General features: G+C 41.0%; 1 protein-coding gene across 1 annotated transcript in view; it reads right to left on the bottom strand.

The window, feature by feature from the left end:
• Nucleotides 1–26741, bottom strand: part of CLSTN2 (calsyntenin 2) — a 339735-nt gene that overhangs the window by 43450 nt on the left and 269544 nt on the right. The window contains exons 6-8 of the mRNA XM_053389993.1: nt 21831–22016; nt 18028–18276; nt 17650–17771 (exon numbers count right to left, since the gene is read on the bottom strand). Of these exons, the coding sequence (XP_053245968.1) occupies nt 17650–17771; nt 18028–18276; nt 21831–22016 (557 nt within the window). The remainder of the gene's footprint in view (nt 1–17649; nt 17772–18027; nt 18277–21830; nt 22017–26741) is intronic.

Here is a 26741-nt window from a genome sequence, read left to right as displayed (position 1 = left end):
TCCCCCACTTAGCTCCTATAAACATTTGAGCATGCTTCTGGTTTCTGTGACAGCCATCTAACTTCAATGATAAAGACTGTAGGCTTTTTTAGTCAGGGAGAAGAAATAAAAAAAATCCAGTAAACTCAAGCCACTTCAATTAAAGGAATATGAATTGAAAGATGGCACATTCTTTTTTATTTTCATGGTTTTCCTTGCAATAAAGAACACAGTCGCCTGTTCTTCCCACACATCAAACCAACCACTTGAATTTAGCTTGTGTAACAAGGGTTTGTGTTTGATCACACAGTCTCTTTGAGCAAGATTGTATATAGTGACAGCTGGTGGTGACTAGTAAAAGGAATAGGCAGATTGCTTTGCTTTGGTCCACTACTCCTCTACTTAGGAGATGGCAATAGCAATACTGTCCCAAACACTAACTGCTGAGAGGTTCAATTCTCCTGTGATGCAGTCTGTTCTCGTCCTAGACTAAGTACTGGAAATGTACCACTCTTGCTGTTTCTACTTTTGGTTTGGGTAGATATCCCAATTTTCAGTTTCTCATTTTTCCAATCTCAAGGGGATTTCTCCACATTTCCTTTAGGTAGAATATAGTCTAGTAAATATATGGAAAGTATGAATCACAGTTGTATTAAGTCAAAGAACTCCCAAAGATAAAAAAAGAAGCTATATTGAGTAGGCACCATGCTCTGAGTGGGAAATTAATGGAAAATATAAAAGCATTTGGACAAAGGCCATTTAGAATCAACCAGTAACAGTTTGGCAAATTATTCTTTGACTATGTCATAGATACCAGTTCTCATTCAGTTCATGATTATTATTTTTAAGACCAATGAAGATTTACCAGCATTTTACTGCAAATTTGTCCAATACACAAATTTTTGAAACAGGATTTTGCCTAATACAATGCAATTTTAAATATGCTTTTCACTAAAATATACCCTAATATATGCATTTTTGTATACATTACTTAGAACTGTGTCACAAAATGAAGATATTTGCAAATTTTGAAGGCAGGCTATATTTCAGTTCACATATTGCTTTGGAAAGTGCAAAACAGGTAGGTTCACCTTTTAATATGAACTGAATTGAATTTCTTTCCTATTCCTTATGGATGGATAATCACTTAGTTTTTATACAAAGGTCCAATTGCAATTATTAAAACTCTGGAACCTCTGGCTCTAGAAGTGATGGCTAGGTTGGCACTGCATCTGTATTTATAAATATTTATATTCCTCCTCAGTCTGCAATATTCTTTCATGTCTTTTGCTGGGCTGATTTAGAAGAGTTTCTAATTGAAACAGAGGGCATGTTTTCCCAGGCCCTGTTAGTGGTAGCAGGAATTTCTTATGCCCAGACAGGGCTGGTATCAAGTATCTTAATAGTGATGAGAAGGGTTAATGCAACAGAAATTGTGTGAGTAGATAGATAGATAGATTTGAATGTGTGCCTGTCACTTTCACACTTTGAGTCAGGTAGAAAGTGAAGGAGAGGTCCAGAGGTCTTTGCTGATTCTTAAAGCAGGAAAAGAAGCGGATGGTATGATATAACACTCCTGATTTCATTCAGATACTGGCAAAGCAGGTATGTAGGTTGGCAGCTGGATCATGTGGCCAAGTTGTGCATTTCTGGAAAGCCAATTTACAATGTCGATCACACAGGTTACGTGGGAGCAGGCACGGGGAACCCTGAATGTGGTGCCACCTGTTCCATAATTTTCACTCCTGTCTTACATCTTGGCCTTCAATTTCTTAGCTGGCTAGCAGAAGGGCAATTCTTCTGCCTGTGCCATCTCCAAGGGCTTAACCCAGCATTAATGACAGTCATGTTTGACTGGAAAAAGAAGATTCCTTTGAATTTTGAAAGTGTATTTTAAACTGGGTCTAACAAGAATCAAGATTAGAGCTGTCTTGCAATCTCACTAGAACAAAAGTGACTCTTAGATAGATAGATATGGCATCACAAATTGCATTACTCAAGTAGTGGATGAATCTTCTTTGTGTCACCTTTCCTGTTTGCATAGCACAGGAAATCCAAGTGTGATTATTCTTTTATATTCTTTTAATGCATGTTCCCAACAGTTCATTTATTTATTCCTGGCTCACACAATTCCATGCAAGTTTTCTTGGAAGTCAGTCCCATTATTAACTTCCAGTAAAGTATGCACAGGGTTATACCTCAGTCAGGGTTTACTTTGCAAATGCTCATAATAATCATAAATAAATATTCAGCTTATGAAACAAAAAAAAAGGATACAAGTGTTGTTTCCCTTCTGTGCATGCGAACTTAAATAGGGCAATTTGCTATTCTCACTAAGCTCCTGGGTGATCAGAGTACCTGCCAGCAGCAGCAGCAACATGGGCAGAAGCAGTATCCAGGGGCAGTCCAAGATTAGGGTCCAAGTAATCAGAGTACAAAACAAGGTGTCAGGTGAGAGGCAAGGTCCACAGCCATAAGGTGCTTCCAGACTGTCATTATTTTCAGGTGGGATTCAATCACACAGTGGCAAAATTCAGGTTGTACTATTAAGGCTGGAATCTGGAACTCTTGCAAACCAATTCCACTTCCCCCAAAGACTGCATTTTTTTGTGGTAAGGAAAATGATAGGAAAATGCAGTGAAAAGTCTGGGATAACACCTGCTTGATGCAGTACCATCTAATCACCCCACAAACAAATTAGGATGAATGCTCAGTAAAGAGCCCGTTTCCTCTAATCTCTCAAGAAAAGAAGTCAGGCTAGATTTTCATTACACAGGTTGTCTGGAAGTGCTTACAGTATTGCCTAAAATAGCTGCTTCGTATGCTAAAGGATTTGGTGGCAAATCAGTGCTGTCTTCTGCATAGGATGGGTTCTCGTTGTATTCAGTCACAGCATTAGTGTCTAAATGGTCTGATGATTATTGGTTGGCAAAATGAGAACACACAAAAAGAGAAAACAAGACCCAAATGTAAACATTTAAATAAAACAAATGAAAAGACTTCCCAATGGGTGACTATTCCTGATTCTGCTATAGCACTTGAAATCTAAAGTAGTAAAAGACTAACAAAGTTCACCAAAGAGTTCTGACTGATCTCCAGAGGCACTGGCTTTATCTCTAAAAACTTGTATGAAGAGAAATAAATACAACAAGAGAGATATCTTAAATAAAATAGCTCAAGAGGCAGGACTACCTGCTGAGGGCAACTTCAATGGAAACTAGTGCTGTTCTGGAGCATTTTCAGCCGACAGCTTCAGCAGCAGCAGGAATATGGACAAAGCTTATGAAACCAAAATTTCAATGGGAACGGCATTTGCAATACAATTCTTTTTAAAGGACTTGGCAGAATGGGGTGTCAGGGGAAAAACCCCACCAATAGCAGAAATGACTATTTCCCCTTGCTTCATATAATTCTTGGTATCCAGAACAATGTGTTCATTTAATGTCTATTTGTTGAACAGGCAATATCTGGTAAAGGGAGAAAGTACTTTGAATGTGGGCATTAAAGTTTCAGCACAAATAGGACCTGCACACTACAAGGCTTTATTGCTTTTTTATTTTCCAAACTAACCCACCCCCCATCCATATGAATTTATAAGCATTATGTTTGCAACTCCAGAGAGCACAACCAAAGAACTAGCAAACTACTACTCAATATGGCGGGAAAGGGGTGACAAGGCAGTTCTTGGAAAGATCTGAGTTCCCGAGCTGCTTCTGAAAACTGAGCTGAGTTAGCACGGTTTTATTTATTTTATTTCAATACATGTAATTTAGGACTATTATCAAAGTTGCATGTGCTGCCTTACCTGATCCTTCCCTGAAAGATTGTGTGTGCTATCATTGCTCTCTCAATCTGTTTCCTTCTTTTCCTTTCATGGGAGAAGGGATGGTTTGTAAAGAAACTTGCTTTACTTTTGTTTCTTTGCTTCCCAGACTCCAATACATATTTGAATTATGTCCTGTTAAGAATCCACAGACAGTGACTAGGAGCCAGGGCAATTCTGACTGACGTCAATGTGAATTTCCACCTTAATAGTCCCAGCCATGTAGAAGGATTGATTATCATTCCAATCAAGGCTAGGAAGGGAACAGGCAAACCTCTGCTAATCACACACCACATTTACAATAGGACTTGTACCCCCCTCGCCTATAATTTATTTAACAGAGAGAGAGAGAGAGAGAGAGAGAGAGAGAGAGATGTACACACTAGAGCCGGCCCAGCCATTAGACAGGGTGAAACCACTGCAGAAACCCCCGGGCAGCACCCTCATAGCTGCCCTGCCACCACTGCCATCAGTGCTGATTTGGAACAAGATTGAGTCCATTTTGGGTAACTTCTCGCCCGAAATCGAGCAAGTTCTTAGGGAGCAGGCAATTCAGACAGCAGAAGGTATGGTGGTGATGGGAGCAGCAGAAACAGTAGCAACAGGAGGGCAGCACTTCCTTTTTTGCCTCAAGTGGTAAAAAGGGGTGTACCACCCCATGTACACACCATACAATAAATGTAACATAGAGTTTTGCCCTAACCTTACTTGGGTTGGAGAGCTTCTATGACCCTGGACAGGCAAGTTCAGGACTGCATCTCAGGTGCCTGAGCCTACAGAGCAAGGAAGCTGTGGAATTCCTGAACTTGCTTCTTCAGCTTCACAAAAGCTAGGAAGCTTTCAAAATACTCTATTCTAGTACTGAGGACCCGGCGAGGTGGGGAGATGAAATTTTGATAGGGCATTAGTAAGCTAACAGAAAGCAGAAGGACGTTTTGTAAATAATGAAAACAAAACTAAGTTCAGATCAACTGTAGTTTATACTATGTTAAGTCTTCAAGATATGTAAAAGTTAACATTGGAAGCTAAATTTAAGCCTAAAATAGGAACCGGACTAGGTATTTCTTTCTATATTCAGATTCAGGTGAGCAAATTCATAATTGCACTGTATTCCATATAGAGAGATAATCTTTAAAACAAGTTGTCATTTAATTTACTCTTCTTAAGCTGTCTGAACTCAGCAAATACCCCTTGGGATTTTTTTTCCTGCTCACATCATCACTATAAGGTTTATAATAATAATAATAAAGATTCATTATTTAAGTAATATTGATTGCCCAAATATTTTCTTTTTGATGATATACTAAGTTAATACATATTTAAGTAGGTCATTGAGCCATGCATTATTCAGCCAAGAATTTGCAAAAGGCACTGAAATGGCCTTTGCACCTGCAATGTAATACTTATGTAAAATGCATAGCCTACTAAAAAGTAATAGCCATATGCAAAACAGGCTTATTGTCAGCAGCAATTTAATGTTTTTATTTTGATATGCATTTTTTTTATAGCTGACCCACAGCAATTAAAAATTCTGCAGATACCACCATTCAGGTTTCTTTTCTTTTGGTGTTTTTTTAAAGCTTGTCTAAACTGAGTGGCAATGGTCAACTCCTAAGCAAAAATAAAACAGAAATGTAATTGACATACAGAGGATGCACCTTTATAACACATAGAATAGGGCTGGGGAATTTTTACCAGCCTAAGGCTGAATTCCCATGCAATGAGTGGCCTGTTATGGGTGAGAGCCTGGTAAGTCTCATAAGCAGGAGTGGTTAGTAGGGTGGCATAGTCCCAAGAAGCTCACCTCCCAATGTTGACATTGCCTACTGGCACTAGTAAGCTTGGAGCACCATAGGTAAGATGGCGGGAATATTAGATTAGCCCCACCAGCCTGCCCTACTCATCCTGGTATGTCACAGTGATGCTGCGACCAGGAGGCCAGATCCTCACCACTTCTCCAGGAGCTGCAGGTGCTCATGGGGAGCCAAGAAAGCAGGACACAGCAAGGCAGGCACCTGATGGCCCTTATCAGAATGACAGGTTGTTCAGACTCAAGTACCAGTCTAAAAATTATCTTATTCAACAAAATGTATAGACCATTTGATTATTATTTTTTAAGTCACTAAGGTTTAATATAAAATATATTTTGAAGGTTTACCGCACAGGCAGGGAACTTTTTTCAAATTGAGGCAGAGAGCCTACCAGGGGTTGCATTCTACTGGTGGGTGGGGACAGGGATAAACAGGGATGCATCAATGGATGTAACTCTCAGCAGGTGGTATTCCAGCCACACAAAAGCCAGAGGTTTCTTTACCCATTGACACACATCTCTCTCCAGCCAAGCAGTCAGAAGCCATTGTTTTAGTTTAATAGACAGGCAAAAGCACCTGCGTGAGTATGGAGCAAAGAGAGGAGTATGGTCAGGGGAATGAGATGGGGTCTGGGGAAAGTACCAAGGTGTGTGTGTATTTGGTACAACTTTTTAAAATATATATATTTAAAAATTGAGGTGTGTCAGCAATGGTGGGTCCTGCAAAATGCTTAGGACTAGGGTGACCATATGTCCGGATTTTCCCAGACATTACTGGTATTTCTCAAGGCGGAATTGACGTCCGGTGGGGATTTATGAAAGGGGGCACTTTGTCCTGGATCTTAGGCAAATCAATCGAAGCTCAGCAATTTATGGGGGTTTCCTAAAAACAACTCAACAACTTTCCGGGTGTACTGGTTTTTACTTTTTGAAATATGGTAACCCTACTTAGGCCTCACCATTTGATATCAGGCCTGAATTTTTTGCAGTGTGAGCTCTATTACACCAGAGATTTACATCACACAGGCTTGCTTTTAAAAAAAATAATATCAATTTTATTTCTAGCCCTTCAAGCATGCCATTTCGGATTCCTTCCCCATTTAGGAAAGTGTGAAGTGTATATTAGGTAGGTCCACCTCTAAATGCAAATTAAATCAAATCTCTCCCTTCCTGCATCCGTACCCAGGATATACATATTACACACTGCCCTGTTGTTCCAACCTTTCTATTAAATCATTTGGAGGTACAGTAAACCTCCTCGAAGAAAATAGGCTTTTTAATAATGTCAAGTGTGGAGAGAAAGAATGCCTATCATATTCCTTCCATATAACACAAGATCTCAAGGCTTGCCTGCCAATTAGGCAGTAGTCCATTAAAAAAGAAATAGTCCTTCCCACTGCTGAAAAGCACCAGCATCTCTGAACAAACTTGTCTCAACTGGGAATTTGCAATCAGGTTGTTTGTTGTAGCTCTGGCTCCTCCCGTAAAAAGTGGTTTCTATGAGAATTGGCTTCTCTCTCTTTCTCTCTCTTATCCTTCTACCCAAGCAGGATTAACCACCTAATCCTATGCATTACTCAGAAGAAAACCTGATGAATTCAATCAAATGCATTCCCCAGTGTTTAGGATTGCAGCCTAAGCACTAGATTCTTACCATGTTCACTAAAAAAAAAAACCAGTGTAATTTCTTTCAGTGGGAATTATTTCCATGTGTGCTTAGCACCATATATTCAGCTATTGAAAGGGAAATGAATAAACAGAACCAGTGATGGGAGTTTGAATTCATTTTTACTACAGAAAATGACTTTCTGTAAGACTCATGTATGCAGAAATCTTATTGTGAATAGCAAATAACAGTAATAATTTAAAAAATGCTCTCATAAAGATGCTGCTGCAAAGGAATAGAAATACTCTTCTAAGAAGTGCACCTATTTCTCTTCTTCTTCTTTTGCTTTTTGCTAACAGCACGCTCATGGTTTAATGACTGGAAGCTAACAACCAAGAAAGAAGGGTAAGATTAAATTTTATTATCCTCATACACAGCATGGTCTCTCTCAAAGCTATTCTCTGTATTGTCAGGCGCCATAGACAATCAAATGTCTGTTAAGCTGCCTGGTCATTTCCTACAGAGAGAGGACCAATGCTATGATTAGCATCTTTATTTTTTTTGTTTCCTCCACAGATTGTTATTTGGTCCTTAGATAAATGAATTCCTCAGATATAAAGTTAAATATTCAATAGATGTGATCCAAGAAAATTAATTTTCTCTTTAGACTCCTACATTATGGACCCTGGTAATATAATAAATATATTTTTAGAACCCGTAATATGTGAATTGCTTTAGCCTGACTGAAGAAAACAGAGTGTTCCCAGTAGAGCGCTTCTAACTAATATAATTAGAAATTAGTTAGCATATCACATATCTTTGTGGCTATATATAAACCTCCCCTGAATAATTCAAATAATAAATTCTGCCCCAGTGGAAAATGGAGCTCATTTCTCTGAATTTGTTAAATGTTTTCATTTCCAGAGACATGTGCTTAGGGATATTACCAATAAATTTTAAACCTTGCTATAATCTCTACAGGTATTATTTATGTAAATCCTCACACTACCGGGTGAACTCATATTTCTGTTACTCAGCCGCTGCTTGTGTTTTGCCTTCTTTTATGCAAAATGTTCCACATTTTCTGCTCTTCCCCACCTCCAATTTTAATTCTGAGATTCAGCAGAAATAGCAAAACATGTTATGACTTTGGAAGTAAAATCTGCACTGCAGGGTGAAACACTGCAAAGATTTAAATCTTGATTTGCAGGAACCACTGAAATGGGGGGAGGGGCACTCTGCAAAAATCCTATGATCAAAATAACATCTACAAGTGAAATAAAACCAAGTTGGCTCAGATCAGTGTTGACTACTTTATACATTTTTTCCAGTTATCACTAGTGTCTCTAAGTCTACTGAGTGTGTTTTAAACATACAAAGCAAGTGACCATGCTCAATAGCCTTGTTGGACATAACACTCAAAACTAGGGGCCAAATGCATCCCCCCAAGATTCTCTATCTGGCCTTGGGAGTCTTTCCAGTCCCCCTCCCTGCCATACCATCTTTTTCCTTAGCCCTCACCAGTTTGTTTCATATCATCCTTGAGTGATTTTGCCTGACTGGAACGTGTCCTTTAACTCTGATAATAGTCATGCTTGCCTGTGTGGATGATAGAGAGGGAAGTGTGAGTGTGTTTAGAAACTAGCCTACTATACAAAGTTAAAACATATTTTCATTGTTCATGTTTGACTGGTATGCAGTCCCCAGAAGATTGTCTAGAAGGGAATATGGGCCTCAAGCTAATAAATCTTCCCCAATCCTGCACTAAACCATGATTTAGCATTATGAGAATGAGCCTTTGCAGGCCTCAGGTTCTCATTTCTCTACCTCCTCTGCCTCTGGCACAGGAATTTGACAGTATTTGATTCTATTTTTGCCTAACCACTGCTTAGTGTGGCATATCAACCTGAACCAACTGAGGTTAGACTTAAATCAAGTTTACTCAAACAAGCCACCTTCCACAGTTCTTTATGAAATTAGTTTCTTTTAGTTTTGGTTCAGTTTAGATATAATGGAAAATGATGGTTAATGAAACTTTCAGTGTCTCCTCTACTATTTGAAACAGGATTAAGTTGATTCTTAGTCATCTATATCCTAGCTCTTATGCTCCCCAGGGATCAGTCAACGTGTTTTATATTTCTGCTCTGATCTTGAAAAAAGGGTCAGCAGAATATATTCATAGAAATGACTGGTAGCTTATTTTACCAGAATACCTTGGCGGAATACCTCTGAACATGTTGAGAGTTCTTTTTTTCCAGAAAACAACAATCACTGTCCTGTCCTTGAGCTCCAGGTCAGAAGAAGATGCTCCTATATCCCTGGCTGGGAAACGAGGTTAGGCTTCTGAGGCTGAGCATGAAACTGGTGGTCATGGGTCTGCAAATTCTGATGCTTATGGTCTGGAGGCTACCGGAGCTGAGCCAGAAACATCATAGAAGCCTCCACCCAAGCCCAACTTTCTAGAGTCAAGTGCCTTCCATACCACTTACTCTCAACTCATATAGTCTTATGTACTGACTTGCCCTCAACATGTCTGATGGCAGGGGTGTCAGTTTCACTACCATTAAATCCTTCATTTGTTAGAAAATGTGTAAAAGGTAAAGGTAAAGGGACCCCTGACCATTAGGTCCAGTCATGACCGACTCTGGGGTTGCGGCGCTCATCTCGCTTTAATGGCCGAGGGAGCCGGGGTACAGCTTCCGGGTCATGTGGCCAGCATGACTAAGCTGCTTCTGGCGAACCAGAGCAGTGCACGGAAACGCCGTTTACTTTCCTGCCGGAGCGGTACCTATTTATCTACTTGCACTTTGACGTGCTTTCGAACTGCTAGGTTGGCAGGAGCAGGCACTGAGCAATGGGAGCTCACCCCGTCGTGGAGATTTGAACCGCCAACATTCTGATAGGCAAGTCCTAGACTCTGTGGTTTAACCCACAGCGCCACCGCGTGTACTTCAATGCATATTTACACACAGAGAGAGGGAGAGATAGAGAGATAGACAGACAGACAGATGAACTTATGAATAACATATAGACTTATGAGTGAACACAAGCAAAAGTCATGTAGACCAAAGCTATACTGATCCATCCCTTCCTAGCACATAGACCTGCATGATTACTTTAACATAATTACAGTGGTACCTCGGGTTACATACACTTCAGGTTACATACGCTTCAGGTTACAGACTCCGCTAATCCAGAAATAGTACCTCGGGTTAAGAACTTTGCTTCAGGATGAGAACGGAAATCATGCTCTGGTGGCACAGCGGCAGCAGGAGGCCCCATTAGCTAAAGTGGTGCTTCAGGTTAAGAACAGTTTCAAGTTAAGAATGGACCTCCGGAACGAATTAGGTTCTTAACCCGAGGTACTATTGTATATTCAGCATACCACGTCCTTCAATGGTCCTTCCTGCCCTTCAATGACAGAAGTAACCATGCTGATTGGAGTAAATGTAAATGAGATTTTAGAGATGGCCAAAGATGTGACAGTCAGCTTGATGTGGCCTCCAAGTCAGAATAGTAACATGTGAAATGGTACTTACACTCTCTGCCCACTGTTTTCCACTGTAACTATGATAAGTGCAGAATGTCATAAGTTTGTGTAGGGAATGCTTCCTATGTTATCCAGAAACTGAATGAGTGAAGCATGGCTATTCTGTTGCCTGCCTCTTTTGTCTCCCAGTATCCTTATATCTTCCACTATTTTTATTTAAACTCTGCTGCCCCCATTTATTCATTTAGTGTTAAGTTTCCTCCCAGGAACTATGGAGAAATATTTTTAAAAAGAAAAGGAGGGAAGGAAAGCAATGAAGCTGGGGAAGAGTGAAGGCTAGCCAATTATTAAACACGGGAAGGATAAACATTCTCTGCTAGTTTAAACCATAAATGGAAAGTCTCTTCTTTAAAACTACATGAAGGCAATTTATTAGCATCCATGAAGGAGCTGCTTTTATAAATGGCACTTCAGTTTATGTCATGATGATATATTTAGGCACATACAAATATTTGGCTATTCCTTATCCTATTCTACAGTCAGAACACAATCTTTGGCAGTGTGCTTATGAGTGTGGATCTTCACTTTATCTGTTTATAATAAGGAATCAATTTGGAAGTTATACATCCCCAGTATTATGCATGGACACTTTACTTAAATGGTACCTTCTGGCTATTTAATTATATCTCTTAACACCACAGAGAGAGACAGAGTGATTATATACCAGGAGCCACAGACAAGGTAATTATGTACCTGTTAAGCCTGTGTGATAGTTAAAGTATAGTCTTTGCCAACAGATGGTATTCTGTAGGAAATAACCACTTTACAAAGATGTTTGTACATAGGAAAGCCTGTTCAATACTGTGAAGTTGTTTCCTGGAAATCTAGTTGATTTGGCATAGACAAACCTAAGCATCTGAAGCAGTTTGTATATGCATCCAATAAGAGAATCAGAATGATTTCCATATTTAAAGTCTTGAACTTGGGACTTAGAAATCTAATTCCTTTCAATTGTGGTATAAGCATCTATGAGTTGTCAAAGATATTTGCAGCGACTTCTTGGATATGGCAGAGATAGCCACAAATTAAGTGCCAATTCTATGCTCCCATGTGTAGCCCAACATTCTGAAGACATTTGCAACCAAATATGCAAGCCATGTATGAAGGAACACCTAAGTTTTAAACAGCATCCCATTCATTTCAGGGGGCCAGTACAGCTTAAATCCAAGTGCTTATGCTTAAGTGGGTGGCCATTCTGTCCATTACTCTCTAAAATGTCTGTTGCTTTCAACAGGGATCATGACCTTAACTGTCTATTTGAAAAAAGAAGGGTCATTTTTTTAGTATATAATTGTTTAGTGCCCCTGAAAACAAAGTATATGCAAAGGTTCAGATCATGTAATTAGCAGTTCCGACTTAGAAAAGCAAGTATACATACAAGTGACGGTATTTCTGACTGAAAGATGAATGAAGATACCAACATTGCTCTGCCAATAAACAGCTGCTTACGACAAAATCTTCCTGATTATATATGGCCACAAAGAAGCCATAAAATTATCATTATGCTACAGAGATGGTACACTGGAGTAGCAAAAACATATGCTAGTGCAAATTTATGGATCAGAATTCCAGTCTTTCTTAACAAGACATGACTAGCTCCATAAGCATAGTTTACAGAACATTCAAAATGCACCCCCCATTTCCAATTAAAGAATAAAGTACTACAGAAAAAGCCCTTAAAATGCTGCTTTCTTTTCCACAGGACATGCTTGCATTGAATCCAAGCAATGCTGTTGTATGTCCCTGCCAGCTACATGGACCAGCATATTTGTTTACAATGTGGTGTTGGTGTTTTTTCATTTTTCATATATAACAATTGTGTGAAAATTTGCCATACATAGAAGTCATACAGTATTTGGTTTGGTTAGTCTGTTATACACTGCTGCCTATTTTGTTGAAAAGCACTGAAACAGAAACACACACACACACACACACACACACATGTACCTCCAAACTGAGCTTAAACCAACATTAGTTGTAGAACTATCTAGTCTGCCCTTCATTGGTTTATTTGTTTAGGATGAATTGTAATGGAAATGTGGAGGACCTCGGTACTGCAAGGAGTTGGTGGCGCACCACAATGGCTCTTTTTGTTTCTGCACCTTATTTTGGGTTTCTGGGATCCTTTAATTATTAGCCAGTCACATTTCTTACACCTGCTGATAAGGTGGCTAATTTCTTATCTATCACTTAGTCACAAGAAACTCCTGGCAGGGTTTCAAGGTCAGTCACCTGTGAAAGGAGCACTGATGTCTAGTCACATAGTATCTTGGAAACTCTCATGAACCTCAGCATAGACCAAGAACACAGAAGATGCTAAATACTGGCCATTGCAGGAGTTTGCCCATTGCTTTAATGAGGGGGATCTCTGCCTTTTGCTTTTGCTTTGCTCTTTGTTCCTTGTTTGGTTTTCTCATTCTGCCTGAAAATGAAATCTATCTATCAAGGAAAATAATCATTGTGCCATTTGCATTGTCCAAATAATAATACAACTACTAATACTACTAATAATAAACCCTCTTCTTTGGCAGAACATGCATTCACGCTGTCAGAAGAACAGTACCACATGGATACAACTTTCATATGTGCTTCTGAAATGCGGCTGCCAAGAAAACATTCCTATTTCTACTCCAAAATTATGTACATTCAATTTTCAGGGAGTGTATATGATACGTTCTACGGAGCTCAGGCTCCTGGTTCAGGTGCAATATACTCTGCAGCCAAAAAACAAACAAAAACAACACCCACAATGGATGGCTGCACAGAATCACACTCTGGACACATACTTCCCCCTGTGTGTGTGAAATTGCCATTTTTGACAACAAATTTTGTTAATTACAGCTTTCTGTAAAATAAATGTTCATTCACCACATCATTGGCACGGGATCATTCTGTTATCCGCTTAAAAGAATTATAACAAATGCTGAAGGAAAGAGACACATAACTGAAATCACATGTTGGAACATGTAAATACATACGTGTGTGTGTGTGTGTGTGTGTAAAATGGACTTTAAAAGAAATCCCCATCAGATTAGCAGAAGCCAGCAGAGTGGAATATTTCCAAAAGCCTTCTATCAAACTGTTACAAAACAGAGTGAAAAAGGACAACCTATCCCTACTTTTGACTTTTCCTTAAAAGATGTGCGCTGTCTTCAGATCTCCTGTCAAACTACATTAAAACAAGTGGCTTGTGTTTCAAAAGTGATTACACAGAGGAATCTCATTATGATAAGCCAGTATGTTTTGAACATTGATATTCCATAAGTTGTTTTACACTATTTATCCATTTGCAGAAAAGCCAGAAACCTCCTTCTGACATTACAGAGAGAGCACATCTAGAATGGACTAACACATTATGGGGCCCCTCCTGCATGCTTCTCAAGGATGACTAAAAGTATCTGAAGGGTGTGAAGACAGAATGCACTCAGGGTGGGAAATTACATTCACGCTACATCTGTCATACCAAAAACTGCAGCTGAGAATTTATCAGCCAAAAGGCAATTCTCTAGGGCAGTCAGTTATCAAAGTGAAGCTATAATGGCATCAAATAGGATAAGACTCCACCAGCCCTTCAAGCATCATGTATATAGCAACTGAAGACCCAGCTATCACATACCAGCATTGCTAACCTGAATTTGATATTCCTGCCATCATTTAAGTTAAATTAAGAGAACGGCAAAATTGTCAGCGTGATTTCATTGTAATGTGAAATTAGCTTAATTACTTATCTCAAACCCTTTCTTTTCTTTTTAAAAAGTCATTTTCATGTTACTTTCCTAAATAAATGGAGTGTACTAAGGATATAAAATTACAACGAAGAAATTAAGATTGGATGTTTGGTTATTACCATTATTCCAATTTGTACAAATGTATTGGGTTAAAAGGCAATATAATGACATTTCATAAAGGTTTTAGTGGTCTGATTAGTATTGGTGCTCAGGGGTTTTGAGAAAAAATGGGCTCACCTGAATATGGGAATACAGTCATACCTCGTGTTGCGTTAGGTTCATGTTGAGTCTTTTAGGTTTGTGGACACAGCAAACCCGGAAATGTATACTTCCGGATTTTGTCGTGTGTGTGTGTGCACAAAAGCATTCTGCATGCTTCACACATGTGCAGAAGGGCTCTATCGTGCTGTGCGCATGTGCAGAAGCAGTGCTCTAGTTACAGATCAAGTCTGTAATAATAATAATAATAATAATAATAATAATAATAATAATAATAATAATAAATAAGACAAGTGGAATATGGTACAACAGGCTGGTCTACAGCATACACAATGGAAGAGTTGTTGTTGTTGGCTTCCGAAGGTCTCAAGAAACAATGGAGTTCTCTCTCCTTCTCCACTTTGTGAAGATTAAAACAAACAATGACTGATTTCAGTACTAAAGCAGCCTCTGTTTACTGCCTTACAGCCAGCATGGTTAAACGGTATTATTCATTTAAGAATAGTATCTCTTCCAGACAATCTATACGTACAAGAGGACAATATCGGTCAATAAAGTTTGAGAAATATACACCTGTGGTCCATTATTCCCAAACTCCCTCATTGCTGACAAGTGTCAGGGCCGAAACAGATACCTTCCTTTGATGTCTAAGGATAAGCAAAAGAAAAGAAAGGGGACCACTTAGCAGCGCACATAGATGCTACAGTCTTGCGAGGATTATGCTGAGAGAATAACAATATGCAGATGCCACTGTGCTCACTGTTGCATTCCTGGAAATATGGATGGTTTAATTAGAGCTTTAAATAATGAAACCTTTTTATCACATTGACAGTGAAAGTACCTGAAAGCACTGATTATCATGAACCATAACTGCAGCATGTCTGTCTTCTGTCATGTTATAATTTAAACATGCCTAGATGAATTAGCTTCATAGATCAATGAAGAGGACATAATCTTGTTTAAATCCAGCTTTCTTTTTTGTTTTAAAATGGCAAAACACCCAGCGTCACTAATATTTGAGTAAATCATGCATCTATCTTTTATTTGCCTTATTACATTTTTAGCATGCATCTATCCCAGTTACCATTTACAACAATTTAAGACACCACATCCTTTTAAAATATAAATGTAACAATAAGCATCAACTAAAATTGTCAGCATCACTATAATAACCGTTTGTGTTTCTGCAATACTGCGGTAAACAAGACAATTCCGCAGAAATGGATGGAAAGGGGATTTGAAAACTAATAAAGAACAGTACATAATCTAGGTTAGAAAATGTATTATGGATCTAAAAGATAAGGTGCTGTGAAGTCTTTGGATGCTGGTGTGTCTGATTTATGTCTGAAATGATTTTCTCTCTATTGCGGGATTACCATGATTCATCTACCAATTTCTTTCTTACTTGTTGTATTGGGTATAAACAAGGAGCTCTCTAATCTTCTGTGTATCTTATAAATGTGGTTTGTGTCATAAGCTGCACATCAACTCAGGGAGAAAGACATCAAGTTAAATTGTCTGAGCTTCAAAAGCACCAAACAATTAAAATTCCTATTGGCATAAAAACTGAATAAAATTTAATTTAGAGATGAAAGCTCTTCCATATCTGATAAAGCCACTCTCCTCATTCCCACTTTGTGCTAACATAGTAGGCCTGTTTGTATAAATTTTCCAGTAAACTGCTGTGTTAATACATATGCACATATTTTCTAGAATAATTAGGAATAAAAATATAAAATGGAGAAAATTTGTACTAGCTGTAAAGTTTAGTGCTGTTAAGAATGCAATTCTGTGGACCCTGGAATGGCTTCCCATGAACCATAGGATATGGTTTATGTGGATTTATGTGGAAATTGTTTTCCATTTGGTTGTGTGTTTTTTGATGTGGTTTATTTATTGTTTATGACTTTTGTAATTATGTAAATCTTGTCATGTAAGCCACCTTGAGCATTGTTTTTAACTGTGGAAAGGCAGCATACAAATAAAAAATGATGATGATGATATAGCAGACCTCCTTCTTTATGGGCAGGGGGAGCAAATGTATGATGGAAGAACTGCCTGGGCCCTTGGATTGTTCTCTTTCACACATAAAATTTGCTTTAGTGTGTAATTTGTTTTGCTATATTGTTTTAGGATAAAGCTACTTTGTTTATTAATATCCACAAGTACAATTTAGGACTGTCACTTAATGTCACTTTCCTCAGTGTTAATCTGTCTTATGAAATTCAGTGGCAGTCAGGAGGCAATCAGTCTGAAAATCTATCAGCCAACTGTGGGGCTGCCCATAGCGAGAGAAGAGCCTATTAGGGCCTGATTAACCCTCCCTCCTGCCTGTGTGTGTGTGTGTATGTGTGTGTCTCACAGACACACACACACACACACACACACAGGCCTTTCTCAAAAAATCCAGCTTTCTATCTTTCAAACAGTGTTCTAACCAATTGGCCATAAGGAGAGAGAGATGGGGAAGGTGTAAGAAAGCTGTGGATCTAGATCCTGTCCCATGTCAGTTAGCCCCAATATTGATTCAGTTCCTTTTTGTATGTCTATTCTATATGCCTGGTCCAAAGCCTTCTCTGCCTTATCCCTTTCCTTCCTTTTTCATTGCTTTGTGTCCATCAATATCGGCAGCAACAAGAGCAGAAGTCAGAAAATCTATCACTTTGCTGTATGAAGGATTGTTACTAGTCATCGTTTCCAGATGTTCTTCAAGGCCAATCCCACATAAAATATGTTGCTATAATCTAGCTTGGATGTCAGCAATAACTCTCTCTACTTGGTGTGGATAACAGTGGCAAGATTGTACGTGCAACAGAAATTTTCTGTACTCAAATAATAGTTAAGTTTTTGTGTCTATTAGCGGTTCTTCACTCAATCCACTACAGTGACTGAATGAAATTTAGGAATTACCGTAATAAAAAATAAACTAAGTACCTGGTCGAGCTTCCAGTGGAATTCCGCAGGTCGAAAGGTATCAGCTTGGTCAAAATCTTTCCGCAACAGGAACACAAGGCGACAATTGTGCACATATAGTGCATAGTGGTGCCGATTCATTTCTAAAAGAAAGATATATTAATAGGATAAAAACTTTCACAGTTTTTATTATTTAGCTAGGTTGTATTATTAACTGAAATCAGAGTGTGTTTTCACTTTACCTGTCTTATTCTAAAGTCCACTTTGTCAATATCAGAAGTACCCTGAGGCCAACTTTCACGACTGAATATAAAACATTTTTCAATACGCACTTCTATTCAGCATGTCAAGCAATGGAGAAGGGTGAAGAAAATGCAGTTTTAAATAAAGCTGACTCACCTGTCTTATCTGAATTGCACAGAATAGTTTCTTTCTCTGCTCTTAATCCTGGACTTGGGCCATGTTTCATCCACATGGTGATGGTAAACTGATCTGTTAGATTCTTTGGTACTATTCCATCAGGGATTTTGGCTCCTTGTTTCCCTTCAAATTTAAAAATCATGTCATTGCTGTCTATCAGAAGACCAGCTGTCCAGTTAGTTGCTGCACTGGGAGTTGGTAACAAGTCAATGGCACCTGATGACGCCCCTGCAGATGATATATAATGAACAGTCTGATGAGACACTAATGAGAAAGCTGTTCAGCTGAATTCACTGTAGGAGACACTCTGACACACTTAATCCCTCTCATTTATTGCTAATGCTGCCTTTGTTTTCAAGTGCTGAAAAAACACCCAAACATAAAATATACATAAATGTGTCCATGCTACTAGACTATTGAGCAGAGATGGGGAACCTATGGCCCTTCAGATGTTGCTGGGCCACTGCTCCCATAATTCCTGACCATTTGCCATGCTGGATGGGGCTGATGGGAGTTGGAGTCCAACAACATCTGGGGAGCCACAGGTTTTCCCCACCCCCGCTATAGATTAGCAGTGATTCTTCCTTGCAGAAAATCCAAGGCTCATGCCCTGTTATGGCCACTTCAAAGGATCTCAGCAGCAGCAGGATCAGAAGAGATCCTGGAAACCCATGGTATGTCAAGGGTACATAACAGTGAGCTACATGGACCAATATTTAGACTCCTTACAATGCAGCTTCATGTGTTACGTTCACATATACTAGGGACAAATGCATAAAGAGGACTTCTGCCCATGTCATCAAGGTGTTCAGCCTCTTAATATGCAGGCCATCACTCTTTTGCCAGTTTAGAGAATAGTGACCATGCATGAAGCCTTTCAGAACCTTTCTCTCCCTGAGGGGAGAAGACAACATCACACAGTGTGGATACATCTTATTAACAATCACCCACTAGTGTGGTTGGGAATAATTGAGACAGAGTTCAGCTGGAAGTACCAATGTGTGGAGGTGAACAAAGGTACTCATGGAATACAAGCATATTCACACTGTGCTATGTATGGAGCCCTGAAGCAAATATATCCAGGGCTAAGATTATTGTTGTGGAAAAGGATGCTTACAGTCCTATGAGCTGCGATGGGCCTGGGCAGACGTGCTGCCATTCTTTAGAGTTCTTTCCTCACTTCTCATTAACTATACCTTCATTGAATGAAAAAGCAAATAAACCACAAAATGTTTACTGGTTGCCCAGTATTTCTTCAAAATAATTATTTCTAGTGTTTGAAGACTTGCAGTGGCAAGCACAGAATATTTAACCAGTAGCAATTGGTTTGTGGAGTTGTGTTTATAATGGAAAAGCAGTATTCCTCAGGGTTAATTGTTTGCCGCCATGCAACATTATCTGACTAACGGTTTATTTTCACATATTTCAAAAGCAAGCCAACTGTGGAACTCACAGATATATCTTATGTGCAAACATAGAATAGTCAAGGTACCAGCTGAATACTGTGCAGGTGTTAATGTTTTTTATATTAATGGTGTCAGATTTTAACTAAATAATTCAAATGCAAACTTTCCCTACTGGGTCCAGCTTGAAATGGAATTCATATTCTTCCCTGCTAGCCCCTTCTGGCTTCCCCCCAAAATGTAAACAAAAGACCCTTGCTTCAGGGAAGGGGATTACAGGTGGCAATGATGCTTCAGTTACATGGGGAAATATAGGTTTTCAAACTACAAATTCCTTAATCTCTGGCCAGGAATTGATGCCCTTTGCATCTTTAGAGACTGACTTCCATCAGTTTCTCACTTTACTCCAATCTTAAATTCAGTCTGCCACATTTCTGCATCATTTTGCATTCTCATCCCCTCATAAAAAGCCAATGAGTGCTAAAACCAAGGTTTGTTCCTTGCTTACCACCTGTGACTTATTTTGGGGTTTGGACATAATGCTAAGCCAGACTATGACTTGTTTCCCAGCAGTGTGGCAGCAGCAGAAGGGGAGTGAAGCACCCACAATTTCCGCAGTGTGCATTAGCATACGCCATGTTTACATTTAAACAATAGTTTAGAACCCATTCTATTATTCTGATTGTAATTTGTTTTAAATGTTTAATTTTAAATTGTTGTGACCTGACCAGGACCTTGTGGTAAAGGGAGAAGAGGAGGAGGAGGAGGAGGAGGAGGAGAAGAAGAAGAAGAAGAAGAAGAAGAAGAAGAAGAAGAAGAAGAAGAAGAAGTTTAACTATGGCTTAGAATGATATTCAGATTGGCTGCTGGCATCCATCTGTCGGGAGACAATGGAGTGCGCCTCCAGGGATGAAATCAAACCACTGCATTAGCAGCACCAAAGTGACCTCTGCAGGGTACAAGCCCAGGCAGTGTGCATGGAGGTTCTGGTTTGCCCAGATGGCAAGACCCCCTTCTCAGCTTTGTTGCCAGGGTCCCAAGTGTGGGATATTAGCATCCAAAATGCATATCCAAAGAATTAATTGAAGGAGCTGTAGAACTGTATCACTGTTCTGAAATATTAGGAAGCTGCCGTATGCCAGGTCAGGCAATTTAGCTTTGTAATGTCAGGGTTGACTGGCAGTGGCTTTCCAGGCAGGAATCTTTCCTAGCCCGACTTGGAGACACCAGAGATTGGACCTAGGAGCATCTACATGCAAACCACTGAATTTTCTGGAAGGTTTTCCACCCTAGGTTTATATTTAAAGGTTGGGTAAATTTTTAATGAACTTAATTCCCTCATTTGCATGTCATTTCAATTAACAGCCTCAACAAATAAGACTACATACATTTTTAAGTGTGTACAAAGACAGCATTTATTTTATAAGCGCTAACTGTGCGTAATATACCAGCTTGTGCTCCCTAATACACAGATGTTACCTACTGGAAAGCTTCAAGCTCAGCTCACCCAGATGGCATAATCTATTATAAACATTGCAAAATTGCCTAGAGTTCTACCCAGCGAAAACAATTTTTTTCCAAAAGGAATTTTATTTCTTCAGTTGCAATAAGCAATACTGTGCACATCACCAAACACTCTCTCTCTTTCTCTCTCTCTCTCTCTCTCTCTCTCTCTCTCTCTCTCTCGTGTGTGTTTAATGTTGATTTGTCCTAAATATTACTCTGTGAGAAGTTGCTTTCACTTTTATTAACGCTTGCACATTTGGCAAAATGCAAATTAAGCAGGATCATCAGGCTAGAATAACTTATTTAGTTTTTCAGATTTTGTAAAAAGAGGGATTCAGAGGTTTATTACTGCCCTTCACCAAGTTCACTGATATAAATATATGAGCTGCTAAAGTAATGAAATGGGAGAGAGAAACAAGGGGCACAATTCTGCATTTCCTGCTTGCATAGAGGTTGCATAGCTTAACAGCTAGCAGCCTGTTACTTCTCCTTGGGCTATTTGCAGAGGAATCCCTTAGCCTCAATTGACATTTGGAGATGAAGATCTTACTGCATGTTAAAGCAGAAGTGGAGATAGAGAAAGCATGAGTTATTCTGACTCTGCCTGCTTCAACTTAGAGATAATGCCAAGCTTGCACTTTTGAGCCCATAAGTATACATATCAGGGAGTCTGTAACACAGGCAACAACTGATTTACGCGTGTCCAATTGTTGCGCAACCACACATGCACACATCACAGTGACCCGGAAGGAGACATAAGAGGGCAGAGTTGGCTAATGTGTGCTCAATGACGTGGAAAGCAACCCCTGTGTAAATATCAAAATGTACAAAACAGCAATGCCAAGTAAATTCATGAAAATGCTAAAAGTATACCGCATAATTTTTGCAGGGATTTTTCAGAGTATGTCTCACGATCACAGCCCTTTCCGATGTAGTTAGTCTGCAATTCAATGGTGGTCTGAATAGAAGAAACAGGTCCATCACAAGTCTCCAGGTGAATGCTAGGAAATAACGGTATACTCCCAGAACCAGGCTTGTACTCAATACGTTTATTCCAGTCTAGAAAGAATAACAACATTAATTCACACTGTATTGTGACCAACACTATCACATGATTTCCACAAGAATAAAATTATTTGTATTTTATAAATTTTGCAAGAAACCAAGTATCAGAAACTACAGATCTACATGGACCAATGGCTTGACTTAGAACGAGTGTCTATGTTTCTATGATTAACACTTTCCCTTTGGGCTCCAATAGAAGCTTCTATTATCACTCCTTGCTTTAATAAATGTCACAACTTCCCTCAGCTGATTTTTTCTCATATCAGAACATTAAAAAGAGCAGCTGAATCACAGAGTGGTGTGGTTGAATCACTGGTTTAAGCCAGTGTAGTGTAGTGGTTAAGAGCAGTGGATTCGTAATCTGGTGAACCGGGTTCGCGTCTCCGCTCCTCCACATGCAGCTGCTGGGTGACCTTGGGCTAGTCACACTTCTTTGACGTCTCTCAGCCTCACTCACCTCACAGAGTGTTTGTTGTGGGGGAGGAAGGGAAAAGAGATTGTGAGCCGCTTTGAGACTCCTTAGGCTAGTGATAAAGGGGGATATCAAATCCAAACTCTTCTTTAATATACTTGCAGGAAATGTTATTTATTACCACTGCCATGCCCCATCAGGTCCATTTCTGTTGGTGGCTGGTTTGCATTTCCAGTCAAATATACCACACAGGAAAACAAACAGGAAATGTCAATATATTTGCAGCTGAAGCAACACATGTGATGGGATGGAGCCACAGAGCTGCCCTCTCAACACCAGCATCACTTTGGCTTATGAGGTTGAGGATGGTGTGAGGGAACATCACTGGTGCCCTGCCCCAAATTGGTAAGCAGCAGCAATTCCAGTGTCAGAAGCGTGGTTCCATCCCATCACTCACACTGCTATGGAGTTTAAATAATTGCTTGCTGTTGTTGTTTTTTAAAAAACTGAGTGAAATTTGCATAATTGACTTTGGGATACTGGCGAAGCCTTGGATAACTTTATACGCAGAGCCTTACCTGTTAGGAGAGGCTCAGAACTTACAGGGTTAAGAGTTCTGAGTGATGACGCCTCACATTCTGAGGGCGGGCTTAGAACACTGAAGGGAGTGGTTTACTGTGTTCTTTCAGTGTGCGTGTTAGCTCCGTTGAGAGAGCAAGCGACATGTCCGCTCTGTCGCCAGGAGATTTATAGATGTTGTGTTTTGCTAAGGAATAAAGACTTTAAGATAAGGAGACTGCTGCGTTTCAGCCTGAGTTATTGCCTTCACACGAAGAACGTTTCTGCTTCTGCTTCCGCTGTGTTTTACGCTCTGCTGAGTCAAAGGTCCCAGGGGGGAAGACCAGAGCTGCGCAAGAGAAGTGTGCCGGACCCCTGGACGTCATTGACCCCAACAGGTTATGGAGGTCAGCAATAAAGATAAGCAACGTTCGTGCGTGTGAGGAGGCTGCTTCCAAAGGCCAGCTGATGAGACGCTGGGAAGTGAGACTGCAGGCAAAGAGGCTGAGGAGCAGCCAAAGGCCAGCTAAGGAGTAGCTGGAGCCAGCCAGGAGTTCGCTGGGAAGGATCTGCCGGACCGGGAGGTGCTACTGTATCGTGAGTAGGCCGGGCCCCGGGGGAGAGATGGCAGACAGCCAGAAGTCGTCAATCCCTTTTGATAAGGTGGACGGGAGCAAGCCCTGGGCCGGGAGAAGGCAGGCACTGAAGAAGACAGTGGGAGCCAGGCCAGAGGGGGCTGAGAATTGCTCTGAGGAAGCACCACGCCCAGAAGGCCCAGAGGGGGCTGGGACTGTGTTGGAGGGCTGCCGGAATGCCCCTACGTGTGAGCTGCATGCTGCAGAGGAGCTGAGAGAAGAGAAGAGCTTTGCACCAGAGAGTGGGGTTGCAGACCATTCCAAGGGTCTTGAGAGTGCCCAGGCTGTTTGGCAGGAGCTGGAGGGGGTTTGCAGAGAAACCACAGCAGAAGCCAAAAGCCATTTTCCCAACGGCAGAAAAGCCTCAAGGAGGAGTGCTGCTGGAAAGGTTGGGGGGGCAGAGAAGACCAAAGGCAAGTTTGCAAAGTTTTCCACTAGGAGATGTTTTGTTTGTGCCTCGACTGAACACCTGCGTCACAACTGCCCACAGAGAGCAAGGGAGCCAGGGCAGGATGTTTCCAAGGTCGTTTCCCATGGGAACCAGCCGGGTTTCCATGGCAACAGAGGGAGCAGGCGTGGGAAGGCTTATCAGCTGACTGCGTCGATGGCGGTTTTGGACGACAACAACACCTGCAGCGAGAGCCCCAAGGTCGGGGGCAGCAGGAAGTCAGTTGCTAAGGCAACAAAGAAGGACAACTCCGGAGGGGGGAGAGTCCTACGTTGGGTTGTTGACTCGGCTGCGAATGCCCATTTGGTAACAGCGCCACCTGATGGACAAATGTGGAACTGCAAGGCTGTTTCAACTGAGAAAACAGTTAAATTTGCTACAGGTTCACAGGGACGTGTAACCCATGTTTCTAACATGTTTGTCTCTTTCTTACAGGCTGAATTGAAGGTTTATGTTCTCCCTGAGATAAAACATTGCCTGCTATCTGTACCGTGCCTTTTACAGGAGGGATATTCAGTGAGTTTTGAAAAAAGTGTTTGCACAATTTCCAGAGGGGGGAAGCAACTGGCACGTGTTGAGAAAAATCAGAACAACCTCTTTGTTCTGAAAACTCCACTGGAGGAAAAGGGAGTGGGGAACACTCATGTTTCATGTGCTTGCGTGTGGCACAAGAGAATGTCACATGGGTCCTGTGAGGACGTTCAGATGTTATCAGAATGCACCAAAGGGTGCAAGGTAAGAGAATGTGGTGCAACCCTAAATTGCAGGGCTTGTAGAAAAGCCAAGAGCAAGGGATGCAGTTATCCCAGGGTGGAGAGGGTAACCACAAAGCCTTTTGAGCTTGTGCACGCAGACCTGTTTGGGCCTATGCCTCAGCCAAGTCTGGGCAAAGCCAGGCATCTGCTGATTTTGATCGATGATTTTACTAGGAACTCCTGGGCTTTTTCTCTGACAACGCAGGAGGAAGCAGCGCAACTGATCAAAGCTTGGGTTGCTGAGGTGGAACTGAGGTTCTCCACCAAGGTGCAAGGGTTCAAATGTGACCGAGGTTCAGAGGTCACTGGGTCAGCTTTAAAGGGTTTCTTTCGCCAGAGGGGGATACGTCACAAGGTGACTTCTCCTCAGGAGAGTGGCGTGGCAGAGCTTAGGAGTAAAGCTCTGGTTCGAGCATCCGAGATTCTACTGGATGACTCTGGTTTGCCTCAAAGTTTTTGGGTGGAGGCGGTAAAGACGGCCAATTTCACGATGAACAGGTGCTACAATGCAGTGGTAGGTGACACCCCGTATTTCCTGCTTCATCGGCAGAAGCCGCTTGTGCATTTCTTTCGCACTTTTGGTAGCAGAGCCATGGTGCCTGTACCAAAGTTTCTGCAGCAGGAGGGTGGCCCAAGGTACCAGGAAATGATCTTCTGTGGATATGAGCCTGCGACAAAAGGGTGGAGATTCGCATACCCAAAAGGTGATCAGACCAAGCTTCTGGTCAGTAAACAGGCTGAGTTCTTTGAGCAGGATGGTTGGGCAAGGCGCAAAGCGCGCTCTGACGTTCACTCAGATTGTCTGTCTGACTCTGAGGAGGAAAGAGAGCCAGAGCCTGAACCTGCTGGTGGAGACCAGGTCCCTGAACAGAGTAGGGCGTCTCCACAGGTTGTTAAGGGAGTGTCCAAGAGTGAGCCCTCATCTCCTGTGCGCATAATGGAGAGAGCTCACAGACGTGTCAAGTCAGAGGGGGAGTCTTCTGATGAGGAAGACGCACATGCTGGCCCCAGTGGGTCAAAAGGAGCACCCCAGTTTGTGCCCAGGCGGTCATCGCGGGCTACAAAGGGAATTCCACCTGAGAGGTTTCAGGTCACAAATGCGTGGGTTGGTTTCGCACAGTGCGAACCTGAGGTTTGTGAGGTTCAACAGGTGCCTAACAACGATGCCAGGAAGGGGCGGAAGGCGATGGGGAAGGTGTTGAACACTCAGAGGTCCTCTCAGAACGTGATTCGAGAGGGGGTGTTAGGAGAGGCTCAGAACTTACAGGGTTAAGAGTTCTGAGTGATGACGCCTCACATTCTGAGGGCGGGCTTAGAACACTGAAGGGAGTGGTTTACTGTGTTCTTTCAGTGTGCGTGTTAGCTCCGTTGAGAGAGCAAGCGACATGTCCGCTCTGTCGCCAGGAGATTTATAGATGTTGTGTTTTGCTAAGGAATAAAGACTTTAAGATAAGGAGACTGCTGCGTTTCAGCCTGAGTTATTGCCTTCACACGAAGAACGTTTCTGCTTCTGCTTCCGCTGTGTTTTACGCTCTGCTGAGTCAAAGGTCCCAGGGGGGAAGACCAGAGCTGCGCAAGAGAAGTGTGCCGGACCCCTGGACGTCATTGACCCCAACATTACCAAAAGGCAATGTATATGTATACACAGTTCTGTAGATACTATTAGTTTGCTCAACTCTGCCCATGTTACACCAGCATAGCCAGGAATCAGCACAGAGAAGGCCAGACTGGTGGAACCTGCCCTACTCCTAAAACGTGCATAAATTTATGGCAGAAGTATCAAAAACATATTATCTGAATGTCCATTATCCAGTGTTTATTATTATTATTATTACTGTTCACTTGTACGAGCCAAAGAAAAGTACTGAAACACATATTGGGATTAATATGGATTAATGTCTCCAATCATGA

The sequence above is a fragment of the Podarcis raffonei genome, chromosome 5 (assembly GCF_027172205.1).
Source record: "Podarcis raffonei isolate rPodRaf1 chromosome 5, rPodRaf1.pri, whole genome shotgun sequence".
Classification (NCBI taxonomy): domain Eukaryota; kingdom Metazoa; phylum Chordata; class Lepidosauria; order Squamata; family Lacertidae; genus Podarcis; species Podarcis raffonei.
This window is presented reverse-complemented; position numbering and strand designations above follow the sequence as displayed.